This window comes from Eurytemora carolleeae, unplaced genomic scaffold (genome assembly GCF_000591075.1).
Source record: "Eurytemora carolleeae unplaced genomic scaffold, Eaff_2.0 scaffold2045, whole genome shotgun sequence".
Taxonomy (NCBI): domain Eukaryota; kingdom Metazoa; phylum Arthropoda; class Copepoda; order Calanoida; family Temoridae; genus Eurytemora; species Eurytemora carolleeae.
The window spans coordinates 17,800-31,555 of NW_019397929.1; the positions used below are offsets into that span (position 1 = coordinate 17,800).

At 34.0% G+C, this 13,756-nt stretch overlaps 1 protein-coding gene across 2 annotated transcripts; it reads left to right on the plus strand.

The window, feature by feature from the left end:
- Positions 1-1,189: 1,189 nt before the first annotated feature.
- On the plus strand, positions 1,190-13,210 carry LOC111716348 (uncharacterized). 2 transcript variants are annotated; one of them, XM_023491784.1, is made up of 9 exons: positions 1,190-1,289; positions 3,079-3,186; positions 3,302-3,431; positions 7,556-7,930; positions 8,620-8,695; positions 9,502-9,558; positions 9,844-9,929; positions 9,992-10,853; positions 12,252-13,210. In XM_023491784.1, the coding sequence occupies exons 4-9, from the start codon at positions 7,567-7,569 to the stop codon at positions 12,532-12,534; spliced, it is 1,728 nt and encodes a 575-aa protein (XP_023347552.1). In that variant the 5' UTR covers positions 1,190-1,289; positions 3,079-3,186; positions 3,302-3,431; positions 7,556-7,566; the 3' UTR covers positions 12,535-13,210. The 2 variants fall into 2 exon arrangements, with proteins under 2 accessions (XP_023347552.1, XP_023347551.1); XM_023491783.1 differs by lacking the exon at positions 3,302-3,431 and having other exon boundaries at positions 1,191-1,289.
- Positions 13,211-13,756: the final 546 nt, after the last annotated feature.

Below are 13,756 nucleotides of genomic sequence, written 5' to 3' on the forward strand. Positions count from 1 at the left end.
TATTATCCTGTTATCCTGTTATCCTGTTATCCTGTTATTCTGTTTATCCAGTTATCCTGTTATCCTGTTATCCTGTTATCCTGTTATCCTGTTATCCTGTTATCCTGTTATCCTGTTATCCTGTTATTCAGTTATCCAGTTATCCTGTTATCCAGTTATCCTGTTATCCTGTTATCATTCCCTTTAATCTGCTGTAGAAATCTGCAAGTCCTTTTATAAAAAGCATGGGATAAAAATCATTGATGGTTTTGGATTTAAAGAATACCATTGTGCATCTGGGGTGTGGAGGAGAGCTCTTGATTCCACACTGATGCAGTACTAATACTATTAATATTTATAAAATATTAATACAAAAATATTTAATCCCGTGCAGTATACATTATACTGCACACTTGTTAGTTTGTCATTTTTAATAGAAGCTGACATCGTACTTTCTTTTGTCTAAATAACAACATAGTGTTTTTTCTTTCTTTTAAAATTTACCAAGTTTTGGTTTCACTTAGCTTGAACAATTCAGAAACGTTTTTTTCTCAAAAGTTGTTTTCCCTATTTTTTGTCAGGGTTTAAGAGTATAGTATGTCATAATTTTGATAAATTTGCTTGAACGTTGACATCTTTGAAGCTGCACTTAAAACAAAACATTGAAATGTATTAAATTCTTCTTCTCCTCACGAGAATATGATTCTTTCAAAAGTGTTCGTCTTTCTCCTAAAACCTATTTGTTTGTGTGTAGCTTGTATTTTCTGATCTGATTATTAACATTATTTAAACTAGATTTGATAAACTCTGAAAACAAAATTAATTAAGTTTTTTTTGGTTGAAAAGTTTTGATAAGATTAAAAAACTTATTTTAAAATAATTTTTCCTTCTTGATATTTTGTCCATAAATTAATAATCACAACACGACAATCTAATATATCTTAAATTAGAACTTTTAATGCATAAAGTTTAAAGATTATTAAATGTGCGGTGAAGTCTGTATTCAGTAAATGTCAAAATAGCGAAACCGATCAAACTCACTTTTTGTGGAAACTCACTTGACACTTCAAATGTTTAGGTTAAGTTAAAAGAGAAAAATGTTCCCTGAAAAAATGTATAGAACTTAAGAAATCCATCATGTTTACAGAAAAATCCGCAAATTTGATCGTTTCACAATTTCATAGAAAAAATGGGCGCTTAAATGGTCGCTATAGAGGAGGTTTAAAAATATACTACTCTTCAGGAACGCAGATGAAGCCAAATGTTGTTTCAAGGTTTCCCCAGTAGGAAGTTGTTGTTATTGTTCCTCGGTACATCCCACGAGTCTTACATGTTACATTGCACAGTGATAACCAGAAAACTGTAGTATAGAAAGACGACATTAAAGCGATACAGAAAAGTGAACTGCAAAGCAAATAAATTTACTTATATAAAGTTATTAAATTATTTATTGACTGGGCCTGTTTGCACTGCACAATTGCTGTACCTCAAGTCGGATCCGTTGCACAATTTAATGTCACAACTTGAGTCGACTTTCTTTTCCAAAGCTTTCTGGTTATTACTGTACATTACTAAAAGCTTTTAATTAAAAAAATATTCTAAGAAGTGTAATTTTCCTGTACAGTACACTGCACAGTATTATGTGCAGTAAAATGTACTGTGGCGGTAAGTTACTCAACCATTTTTTTCCAAAAAAGGGCGAAATAAAAACATAAAAACATAAAAACATAAAAACATAGGAACATAAAAACATAAAAACATAAAAACATAAAAACATAAAAACATAAAAACTTAAAAACATAAAAACATAAAAACATAAAAACATAAAAACATAAAAACGATTGAACTTGAGAGAAAAATTATAATTTTATGTGTTTTCTAAGTCAAAGTGGTCTGGGCTACGAAATTCACCCTTTTAAAGTTAATTGGAACTTAAGCTATCTGACAAGAGCGTATACAGGGGGGCAAGGGGGCAGTCCCCCCCCCCTAGAACTCAGAGCTATCCCACATATAAATAAACGAAGTGACTGAGCTTTATTATGTAGATTGCAATTGTACTCCTACTTTTTTTTGCAAAACAGAAACTTTTACAAGTCAAAATTATTTTCTGGACCTTTGTCCTTTTTTCATCTCATAGAATTAAAGTTTAAGCTGGGTTTTTCATCTTCAAACAATGTGTTTTACTATATCTAGTTTAAATACTAACTAAACATAACAATATAATAAAATGTAGATTTTTAGAAACAAGTTTTTTTCTGCTGGTTTTGTTTAAAAAAGAGATAAAGTAGTACTTGCAAGGTAATTGGACCGTATGTGTGGCTTTAAAGTATCTTGTACTCAAGCCAGATATTCAAGAAGCCAAATGTTTTGAATTTACAGTTCAAATTTTGGTCCCCCTTAGGATCTCCTAAGGGGGGGGGGGGCGGCAAAATTTTTTGGCGCTTCGCTCAAATTTGGCCTAATTTATTTCTGTAGACGCCCTTGCCGGAATATGTATGTAACGTATATTCAATGCGCTTAATTATGTGCACTTTGAATACTATTATGATGTTTTCATGCATCAATAATTAGTAATCAATTTTTTTTAAAAGTTTTTTTTTTTTTACTTCGCCCTCTTGCAATTTGCAATTTGCAAAAAAAAATTCTGGGGGCGCAAAATACCCCCCCCCCCCCCCAAAGCCAAAACTTGTTAAACATATGTCCTTCATGTAATAAATATTTTTTTAAGCCAAGCATTGGACAATTTTTTAAAGCATGGCAACAATATGTCGATATAGAAACTTGCCATAAATAATTTAGGCCGCCGACCTTTCACCAGCATTTCATTGCATTACTTTCGTACTATTTAACCACTTGTACTTACTGAGGATAGTGTCTACGCAGGGACTTGGAACAGTAACTCTACGCGGCAGTCATTCAATTTTATTGTTCCGAAAAAAATAGATTTTTAAGCATTTCAAATAAGAATTTTTTAAATTTTTTTTCCTGCGGAAAATTTCCATCAGGGAGTCCGCTCTCTCTCTTTATCTATCTATCCTTCTCTCTCTCTCTATCTATCTATCGTTTCTAACTTAAATAACTCCTTTTCTGTACTATTAGATCAGTACTAACCGAACAGTCGGCAGTGTATCGCGCAGACGAGAAGAGTAACAAGTAGAGCGTGTTATATAGATATATCATATACTAGAAGACGGAGGGACATTGAAGGTATTTTCCAATTTTTTAATCGTAAAATTTGTTTTCTTTCAATTTGATTATGAATCTTGATTTTGCATTAAATTCCGCTTTTACACTTTTGATTTTTAAATTATATTTACTCTAGAGGGCGTACATGTCATGATGCCGTACATGTCATGATGCCGTACATTACATGATGCCGTACATTACATGATGCCGTACAACGTTCATATCAAATTTTGAATGGTTTCAGATCTAATTTTAATCTTGAAAAGGTTCGTAAAAATTTGAACAAAATTATGTTTGTGATATTGAAATAATTTTAAATTATTTTAGATTTTTTGTTAAGCGCTTTTAATGCATATGGTTCAGAGCAGTTAAAATACGACAGGCCTGGGTGTTTAGAAACCCAAATTATGCTTACTGTTTTTGTTTACAAATCCCTCAAGCAACTAAGGTTAAAACATGAACAAAATGCCAACATTTAATTTAGATCCTAAAATTCTCCACAAAATTTTAAATTATTTATTGTACATAAATGACAGCAATTCTATTGTTTTGTATTGTTCTTATCATTCGCTCATAATTCTCATTTTTTAAGTTTATAGGATACATTTTTAATTCTTAGAATTTTGCAGTTTTCTTTTAAACGAATGCTCTGAATAATAAAAACCATATTCCTAATTATAATTATTTTCATCCACGATATTACAATTGTTTTGAATGCATAATTTTCACCATCAGCAAGCAAGTTTTGAAGTACAACGTACTGCACTATTTGTACTGCACAACTTGTACTGCACAACTTGTACTGCACAACTTGTACTGCACAACTTGTACTGCACAACTTGAACTGCACAACTTGTACTGCACAACTTGTACTGCACAACTTGTACTGCACAACTTGTACTGCACAACTTGTACTGCACAACTTGAACTGCACAACTTGCATTGCACAAAGAAATATAGTTCCTTGCATTGCACAACTTGCACTGCACAACTTGCACTGCACGGCTTGTACTGCACAACTTGTACTGCACGGCTTGTACTGCACATCTTTTACTGATCAACTTGTATAATCAACTTATAGTAATCAACTTATACTGCACAACTTGTATTCTAATCAACTTGCACTCTGATCAACTTGTACTCTGATCAACTTGTACTCTGATCAACTTTTACTCCATCTAGTACTTTGATCAACTTGTACTGTGATCAAGTTGTACTCTGATAAACTTGTACTAATCAACTTGTATACTGATAAACTTGTATACTGATCATTTTGTACTGCTCCACTTGTACTGGTCAACTTGTACTGCTCAACTTTTACTGCTCAACTTGTACTGCACAACATGTTCTTTGATCACCTTGTACTCTGATGAAATTGTACCAATTAACTTGTATACTGATCAACTTATACTGCTGAACTTGTACTGATCAACTTGTACTCTGATCAACTTGTACTAATCAACTTGTATCATCAACTTGTACTATCAACTTGTACTAATCAACTTGTACTAATCAACTTGTCCTAATCAACTTGTACTAATCAACTTGTACAAATCAACTTGTACAAATCAACTTGTACTCCTTAGCTTGTACTCATCAACTTATACTCATTTACTTGTACTAATCTACTTGAACTCTGATAAACTTATACTTATAAACTTGTACTAAACAAATTGTACTTATCAACTTGCATACTGATCAACTTGTACTCTAATCAATTTGTACTCTGATCATCTTGTATATTGATAAACTTGGACTCCGATCAACTTGTACTCATAAACTTGTACTAATCAACTTGCATACTGATCAACTTGTACTCTAATCTTGTACTCAGATCATCTTGTATATTGATAAACTTGGACTCCGATCAACTTGTACTCATAAACTTGTACTAATCAACTTGCATACTGATCAACTTGTACTCTAATCAACTTGTACTCAGATCATCTTGTATATTGATAAACTTGTACTCCGATCAACTTGCACTGATCAATTTGTAAACTTGTATAAACTTGGTGTCAACTTGTACTCTGATCAACATGTACTCTGACAATTTTGTATGAGTAAACTTGTACTCTGATCAACTTGTATTATATATACTGATCAACTTATCTACTGATCAACTTGTAAACTTGGTACGGATGCTATCGGATGCATGATGCCAGACTTGTGCATGCCATCCACAGAAAGTTTCCCTGAATTCAGAACAGCATGCCCTGAAATGCCATCCGTTGAACGTGTACCTGAAAGCAATGTTTGCTCTGGTTGTACGGATGCTATCGGATACATGATGCCGGACTTGTGCAACGTGTTCTAATCAACTTGTATCATCAACTTGTACTAATCAACTTGTATTCATCAATTTGTACTAATCAACTTGTATTCATCAAATTGTACTAATCAACTTGTACTCTAATCAACTTGTATTCTGATCAACTTGTGCACAGCTTGTATGTACTGCACAACATATATTGGACTATGTGACTCTTTCACGTTTTGTTTTGTACTGCATTTACCTACAATGAAAATTGAATATACTGCAGTACACTTTTTTTGTAAACAAAGCTAGCTATTTTGTAAAAAAAACTGCTACGGATTGCTAGTTTTTTTCATCACAGAAGTGTACTGCAGTGTTTTAGGGGAATGTAAACAAAGTTAAGCCTGAGCAGCAGTGCGTTTTATTTAAATTCCTCCCAAAAACTGCAATACGCTTTATTTGTAAACAAAGCAATGTGAGTTCCTGATAATTATTTGAGTAGTATGAAATGACTTTGTTTTTTTTTGTTTTTCAGGGGGGGGGGTCATAAGGAGGGGTGAACACTGCAGTTTTATGTTCTAAATAGAATTAAGCTTACTTCTTTATTTTAGGGGTTTTCTTCTTATTTCTTTTATCTTATAATATTGCTGTTTTGACACTTTTAAAATTCCCAATAAAATTCCATATGACGCACTTGTCCATTACATGGAATAAAGCCTAAAAAAAATTCTGGCTGTTTATAGGAAAAGGGCGTAGCCGTATTTCCTACCTTGATCGAGTTTCCGACTGAAAAGTATCAAGTGTGGAGTTTGTTCAGTGTCTGTATCATTTGCTCCGACTACGAGTAAAAGATACAGACACTGAACAAACTCCATTATCAATTGAAATGAACCCAGCGTCGGACTGAATATTTTAATCCAAAACCTATTAAAAGTAAAACATAGTTTTTAAATTAAAAAGACGTCATTACAAGTGAACTTCCATCAATGTAAAGAGTCGTATCTCCACTTCACAGCAATACCCTCTATATATTTCCCAGTATTTTTGAAAATTTGTAAGTTTCTTTTGGTAATGGCCCAAAAGAAAATCCGCGAATCTTTTTTTCTCTCAAAATCAAAAGTTCAGAAAAGCAAAAATGTGCATTCATATTATATCTCTCTAAATCTAAAATTTTATTAAGATTGAATCACAGAATCACAGAAAATTGGCAAAATTGTAATAAGAAAATTCGCAATTTTCAGTTCTGGGCTAATTTTTAAGGAAAAGTTATTTAAATTCTCTAGTTCCTTTCTTCTGAGTATATTCTAAAGTATTAAATATATGCTGTTCAGTTGAAACCTTGAGAACCATTGAAAAACAATTTTTCCGTAAAAATTATACCAGAACTTAAAATTGCGAATTTTCTAATTACAATTTTGCAAATTTTCTGAGATTCTGTGTTTCAATCTTTTTAAAATTTTAAAAAGATTTCGATAGAAACAATTTATTTACACATTTTTATTTTTCTGAACTTTTGATTTTGAAAGAAAAAAAGATCCGCGGATTTTATTTTGGGCCATTGAAGTACCAAAAAAATACAAATTTTCAAAAAATATTAAAAAAACACCATACAGAAGAGTTGCACAAAAAAAACTACACTTTTGCACCAGGCGCCGCAAATCACACTTTTTTTTTGACTCGCCCTGTATATATATTTATCCAATACCAATCCAGATACAACTCTATCTGTATTCTCAGGTATCTGTATAAAGATACAATTCCTAGCATATCTTTCAAGTTGTGACTCAGGTCTCCTCTTGTTCGCTAAACAAGGAACAAATTACTCTCACACCATAATCAATCCATTATTATTATTAGTATTATTCCAACTAACGTTTATTTGAGTTTCTATGTTAGGTTTCATCGTAATTTCAAATTTCACATAGCTATTTACAAACATACATTGTTAAGTTAAAACGTGATTACAAGTTTTGCATAGGTATCTACAAACATAATAATTAATAATGAGCGTAGTTGGATTACAGTCAATGTACAACTTAATATATATACATATGCAGGCATGTTCAAGTTTACAGATATAGGGTTTACTATGATATTTATTACATCTGCAGTAAAGAATTCTTTTTTTTTAAGATTGTACAGTCATGGACAGATTGGAACGTCATGATAAACCTACACGGCATTTAAAAGAGTTTGAGGAATTTGGTCACAGCCAGGAGGAGGCTAGGAGATCAGATCACATCCAGGAGGCTTTAGGATCAGAGCTCCACTTGGGCTCTTCGCTAATGTGGCAAAGCAGAGAGTCATCAAGAAGTCAGAAACCGGAAGAGCCAACTATTGACTCAATGGAGTTAGAAAACAACGCAGAGAATTTCTTGGAGCTAGCTACAGAGCTATCTAAAGGTCGAACTCATTCTCACAGTGTAGAATCTATCCTGGGCTTTGATGACAGAACCCGTTGCGCAGTTTGCCATCAACCTATGCCAAAGAGAAGGTTTCACTATGGAGGTATAACTTGCTTATTATTTTATCCAATGTGTTTAGAACGAGAAGAGGGGAATTTGTTGATTTGCTAAACAACACCAGGGGAATTTGCTGATTTGCTAAACAACACCAGGGGAATTTGTTGATTTGCTAAACAACACCAGGGGAATTTGCTGATTTGCTAAACAACACCAGGGGAATTTGTTGATTTGCTAAACAACACCAGGGGAATTTGTTGATTTGCTAAACATCACCAGGGGAATTTGTTGATTTGCTAAACAACACCAGGGGAATTTGCTGATTTGCTAAACAACACCAGGGGAATTTGTTGATTTGCTAAACAACACCAGGGGAATTTGTTGATTTGCTAAACGACACCAGGGGAATTTGTTGGTTTGTTAAACAACACAAGCCCAGACCTTTGTACTGCTGAGGGCATTTAACCCTTTTTTTCTTGCGCGCAATTGCAGGCCCTGTAATCTCATCGCAATTCAGTGCAATTCCGCACTTTTTGTCCTAATTTATCACAGTAATATGTCAAACCAGCTTTTTTAAATCATAATAAGTTTGTAATTATAATATTTATAGAAAATCTGATTGATGATGACATTTTTCAAATAATATTTTTCTAAATGTCTTTTCTAAACGTTGCAGACAACTTATAATAAGTATTTAAAGTTTTCTCTGCTCAATTAATCCATCATATAATTTAGGGTTCTCTTGCTACTCATGTAGAGCGTTTTTCCGCCGTAGAGTACAGTTGGCTAGTGGTACAAACAAACTCTGCAGGTATTTAGTATTTTAACAGGGAGATAATGATATTCAATTCATCAAGTTTAACCCTTTAACTTTTACAACTGACAAATTTGTTCTTATTAACTGGCAATTATAAGTTCAGAGTCCAAATTTAATGAATTTGAGCCGTGTCTCAAATATCCCTCCAAAACAGGCTTCAATTGAGCGCTGGCTTAAAACTTGAAAAATTGAATACCAATTTAAGTGGAAGCAACCATATTTGAGCTGCGACTTAAATTTAAGCTGCGGCTCAAATTCTTTAAATTCGGCCTCCGCTAAATGAAACTAGGAAATTAAACAGGTGCACATAACAGATGCCCTTCCCAGTATCAAAATAAATTGATTATAATTATTTTATTTGATCTTACAGGGGTAGGGGGCAACAAGACACATGCCTTCCCTCCTTCTCAGTTATTATTGTTCTGGAAGGAACCCTTATATTTATTCGTAAACATATATATAGTTTATTCTGAGAGTATTAAGAAATTTTCTACATAGATTCAGTCTGCAGTGAAATGTTGCATCTATTTTCAAGACTGAAGGGTCGACTTTTATGTGTCAAACGCTTTTGGCTTTGATGTTACTGCTCTAACTCACTTATTCTTTTCTGTAGCCCTAAATTTGTACATTATTAACTGTCTATAAAGCACTTGTTTTTAGCTATAGCCTCTAAGAAGTAACAAAACATGAAATTCATTCTTAGGCAGATTTACAAAAGTATTTATTAAAATCTTTTATATCAAATGAATTATGTTGGTCCAAAATTTATTACCTTTAAAAATGTGGAAATGAATTTGCAGTGCTGGTGGTCAATGTGATGTAGAAGAGTGGAGAAGGAAGAATTGCATTCCATGCAGGTAAACCAAACCAAACCAAACCAAACCAAACCAAACCAAATCAAACCAAACCAAATTTTACCATACAATACCAAGCCAAACCGTACCAATTTAAATCAAACTATACCAATTATTCAAACCACATTAAATAAAAGCTTTTCTATTCAAATTACATCGTTATCTTTACTTTTAAGCCAGACAATGCATTCATTGGCTCAACATTCAGTTAGCCTTGTTTGATAACAGCAGATCGATGCACATTTGAACCCATTTTACTTTTTTATTTAACCTTATTTGATGTTACAGATATGCTGCTTGTTTACTTTCTGGCATGAGGCCTGAGCTGGTTCTTAATGAAGATAAAAAGAAAAAACGATTTTGGAAGAAAATAGGTAAGTTATTTTATCTTAGTGGTAATAGTCAAAATGGATTAAAACTAACTTGTGAATTTTAGCTAAGGACGAAGAACTGAAGAACAACGGAAGCCCTGTGGTCCAAACCTCTCGACATTCTGCATCTGAGAAAAAGCGGCAAGCCGAGGAGAAATCTAAAATTAAGTATCTAAAAAAATATTACAAGGCCAAATCGTTGTCTGAGGCCAATGCTGATCAAAGCTCATCAGGGTTCTCGGGAATTGAGAGGAAACCCGACGTTAAGAATCTCAGGCCACTCTTTATGGAGCCTCCGAGCTTGGAGCCCATTCCAGCTTTTTCTAAATCCACAAACCCATTTCAATTCAGAGAATCTGCTTTACACCCTGGTGTATCCCAAAGTTCAAGAGGGGTTGAGAATGGTCCACCCCAAATAGGTCAAGATACCCTTTCTTTCCCTGGACTTTTACACCTCAATGACGGGGATAAGCTGTCTTTCTACAACTCCAGAAAAATGCTGCAAACTCTTCATCAAGAGGCAAAGTCAGCCATATATAATCGGATACCTGGTTTTGAATCTAGGGCTCACAAACCACATAATGCCACAAGTCTGTATCTTGGTGGAAAACAGGACGCAGGATATGTTGGTAGAGTTGGGATAGAGGCAGAGGATCGTTTCAACATCAACATCATTCCAACTTCAACCTTACCGGAGGTTAAAATGTACAAAATGAAACAAGAACCTGGAATACCTTCTCTCAAACCCATCTACCCAATCCATAACCTTCTCCCACCACTTCAACCCATTCCGAGCTCAGTTCCCTTCAGAGATGCCTTTCTTCACCAGCCCCTGTTCGGACCCTTCCCTCCTATGTACAGTATTTCTGGAGATAGACAGAAGAGTTTCTCTGATCTTGTACAGCGGATCTCCCAGTTTGGAACAAGGTATGCTCAAATCAATTCAGAACTTCTGCACATCTGTAACTGGAAGAGATTAGTTTTTTTTTGGTGCACTGTTTTGAATATACTTAGCTTAGTCATTGAAGTACCATTCAGATGAGAGTGTATTCATTTTCACCGGTGTTCTGCAGACTAGAGCTGGACCTTCTCAGTACAGTTCTGAGAGGGTCTGAAGTTACTCTACATAACACTGATGAGAATGCATACACTCTCATCTAACTAGTGCTATGATAAGTAAGTTTTCAGAGTTTTATTGTAGTATTTTAAACACATAGCAAAGCAGTCATTTACTTCACAATCCAATTTTGATTTTATTTTACGTCAAAATGATGTTAATTTATTGAACAGAATGAAAGTTAGTTGTTTCTCTTTCTTTAAGTTGCAAATAGAGCAATAGTACATATAAGGAAGGATAAGGATGTTGTATTTGATGTCGGGTACTTTCGCAAATACATTTTTCCAAGCACCAACCTCCCAGGGTTATTTTACTAACGTGGCAACTTCCCAAATGGTCAATTTCCCAAGAGGCAACTTCCCAAGTCTGTCCTAGCAACAGCGCTTGGTTTCTAGCCTGTTCTAGCCACAACGCTCGTCCCTCTAGCCTATTCTAGTCGCATGCGCACAGCCCCCAACCCCTTGCAGCCTGCGGTGCCTCAGAAGGCCTTATCTAACCGTTGGGAAGTTGCTGTTTGGAAATGTCACATTTGGGGAGTTTCCACTTGGAAAACTGTCACTTGGGAAGTTGCCATTGGGAAAATGTCTTTGGGACAATACCGTTGTTTTTCTTATTAATACATCTCTGCCAAAATGTCCTGGGGTGGGTGCATTTTAATTCTTAATCCCCTCTGATAAAGCTCAAATCCATGTTTTATGTAGTTTGATATGTAAATTAAATTCTTCTGGATATCCGATGGGATTCTGTAAAAATGATTGAGCTGTTTTAAAAAGTTTCCCGTTTCAATTTCGACTTCAGGTGCAAGTTCAATTGCTAGTTCAGATATCTTAGTGGTATTTCAAATAAAATAAAGAGCTCAAAATGACAATAATGACAATTAAAATACTAATGAACGGTTTTCACTGTATTCTAAATAATTGTGTTCAGAGATATTTCTGATAATCTCTGTGTGCTATATTTCCAATGAAATCTTTTTTAAAGAATATTACTGAAATTCTTAATATATCGATCAGATTTCACGGTTTCAGGGAGTAACTTCTCAACCATGGTAATAACTTTAGTAACATTTTTCATAATCTTGATTTCTATCAACTTTAAGTTATTATTTAAGTAACTTGGTGTACAAACTTTATCGATTAATCCAGTTGATTGAAATTCCTTGATTTAAACTCTAAAAAGATTCAGGATTCTAAAAGTGTATTGTTTAGTGTTGAGTATGGGAATGTAGAGACAGGTCTGAAAAAGCTTGAAACTTATGAGAACGCATTTAATTATGCTCCAGCACCCTCCTTAGAACTAGGATCTGCTGAAGAAAACCTCCCTATTCCCCCCTTAGCTGGGATAAAGAGCGAAGAACCATTGGATTTATCCACAACAGACTGCTACTCAGAATTCTACCTGGAGCACTGTAATGATCTCACGAAGCCGAGCTCCATGGAGGGGAATCATGTCTCAGTTATACGTTTTTCAGGCAGAAATAATTTCGCCTAAACAACAGTTTGGTCCCCCCCCCCTCCATCTTTCATCTCACACATGTCATATCACTCAACTTTCAGTGTATGCATTCAGGGTTGTATTCAAAAAATTTTCAAAATTTTTTTTCTTTCAATGGGGGTTGGGGACTTAGCACCCTTTGGGACCTGAAAACCCCCTGAAAACTATAGATTTCATTTGTCATGGAGTGCTAAGCCCCAATAGCCACCCCCTCCCTAAACACGCCTCTGTTTGCATTTATGTACAAATCAACATTGCACATGTGTATTGTGTGCATGTGACATTTAACATTTGGGATAAAGCTATGAGAGAGTATAAAATACACAATTGTCATTCCCATGAAGGTTACCTGCTATCTCATGTAAAATTTAAACCATATCAATTTATGAAGATTATTCAAGTCCTTCAATGTGAATGTGTTTGATGTTATCTAACCTGTTCATTAGCTTTAAGATTTAAGCTAACACTGCAGATAAAAAAATTCAATGAATGAGTTTTGTTTTCCTGTAAAAAGTGTCTTCAAATTTTTTTTGTTCGAAAACGAGGAAAAAACATTAAAACATAGATGTCAAATATTTACTTAATTATATATATAAAACTGATCTCATATTGAAACTCACCAAATTTAGATATTGTAATTTATAATGTTGATAATAAAGTTTTAAAAAGTCGAGTTTAATAACCTTTCTTTTTTCATTGTTCATTCGCCAATAAAAACATATTTTCGGTGTGTGGCTTACACGCACACACACAAGTTTATTAATACATCAGAAAGTCTCTGATGTTGTTTAAACATTTCTTTTCCATTTTAATGGTGTAGACGACAGTTAAGATTTAAATTTTGAATTTAAATAATCCCAAGAGCATAAAACCACGGCGTTTACAGACCTAGCTATATTTTTCTAAAAGGGAGTGACCGGCAATGTATGGTACTTAAACTTAGAGTGCAGTATTATATTGATTGAGTTTTTAAGCTTCATTTGGTACCTATCGGAGATTTTTACGGTCCAGCAAGATGAGCGTAAATGCAATCTTTGATATCCTCCTATATTGTCCATTCGGAAGGATGATTTTGAGAATAGGTTTTATTTCAATTATTCAATGACGACAATGTAAAAGAAAATTCTATATAACAATGTAAAAGAAAATTCTATATAACAATGTAAAAGAAAATTCTATATAACAATGTAAAAGAAAATTCAAAAGAAACAATTGATTT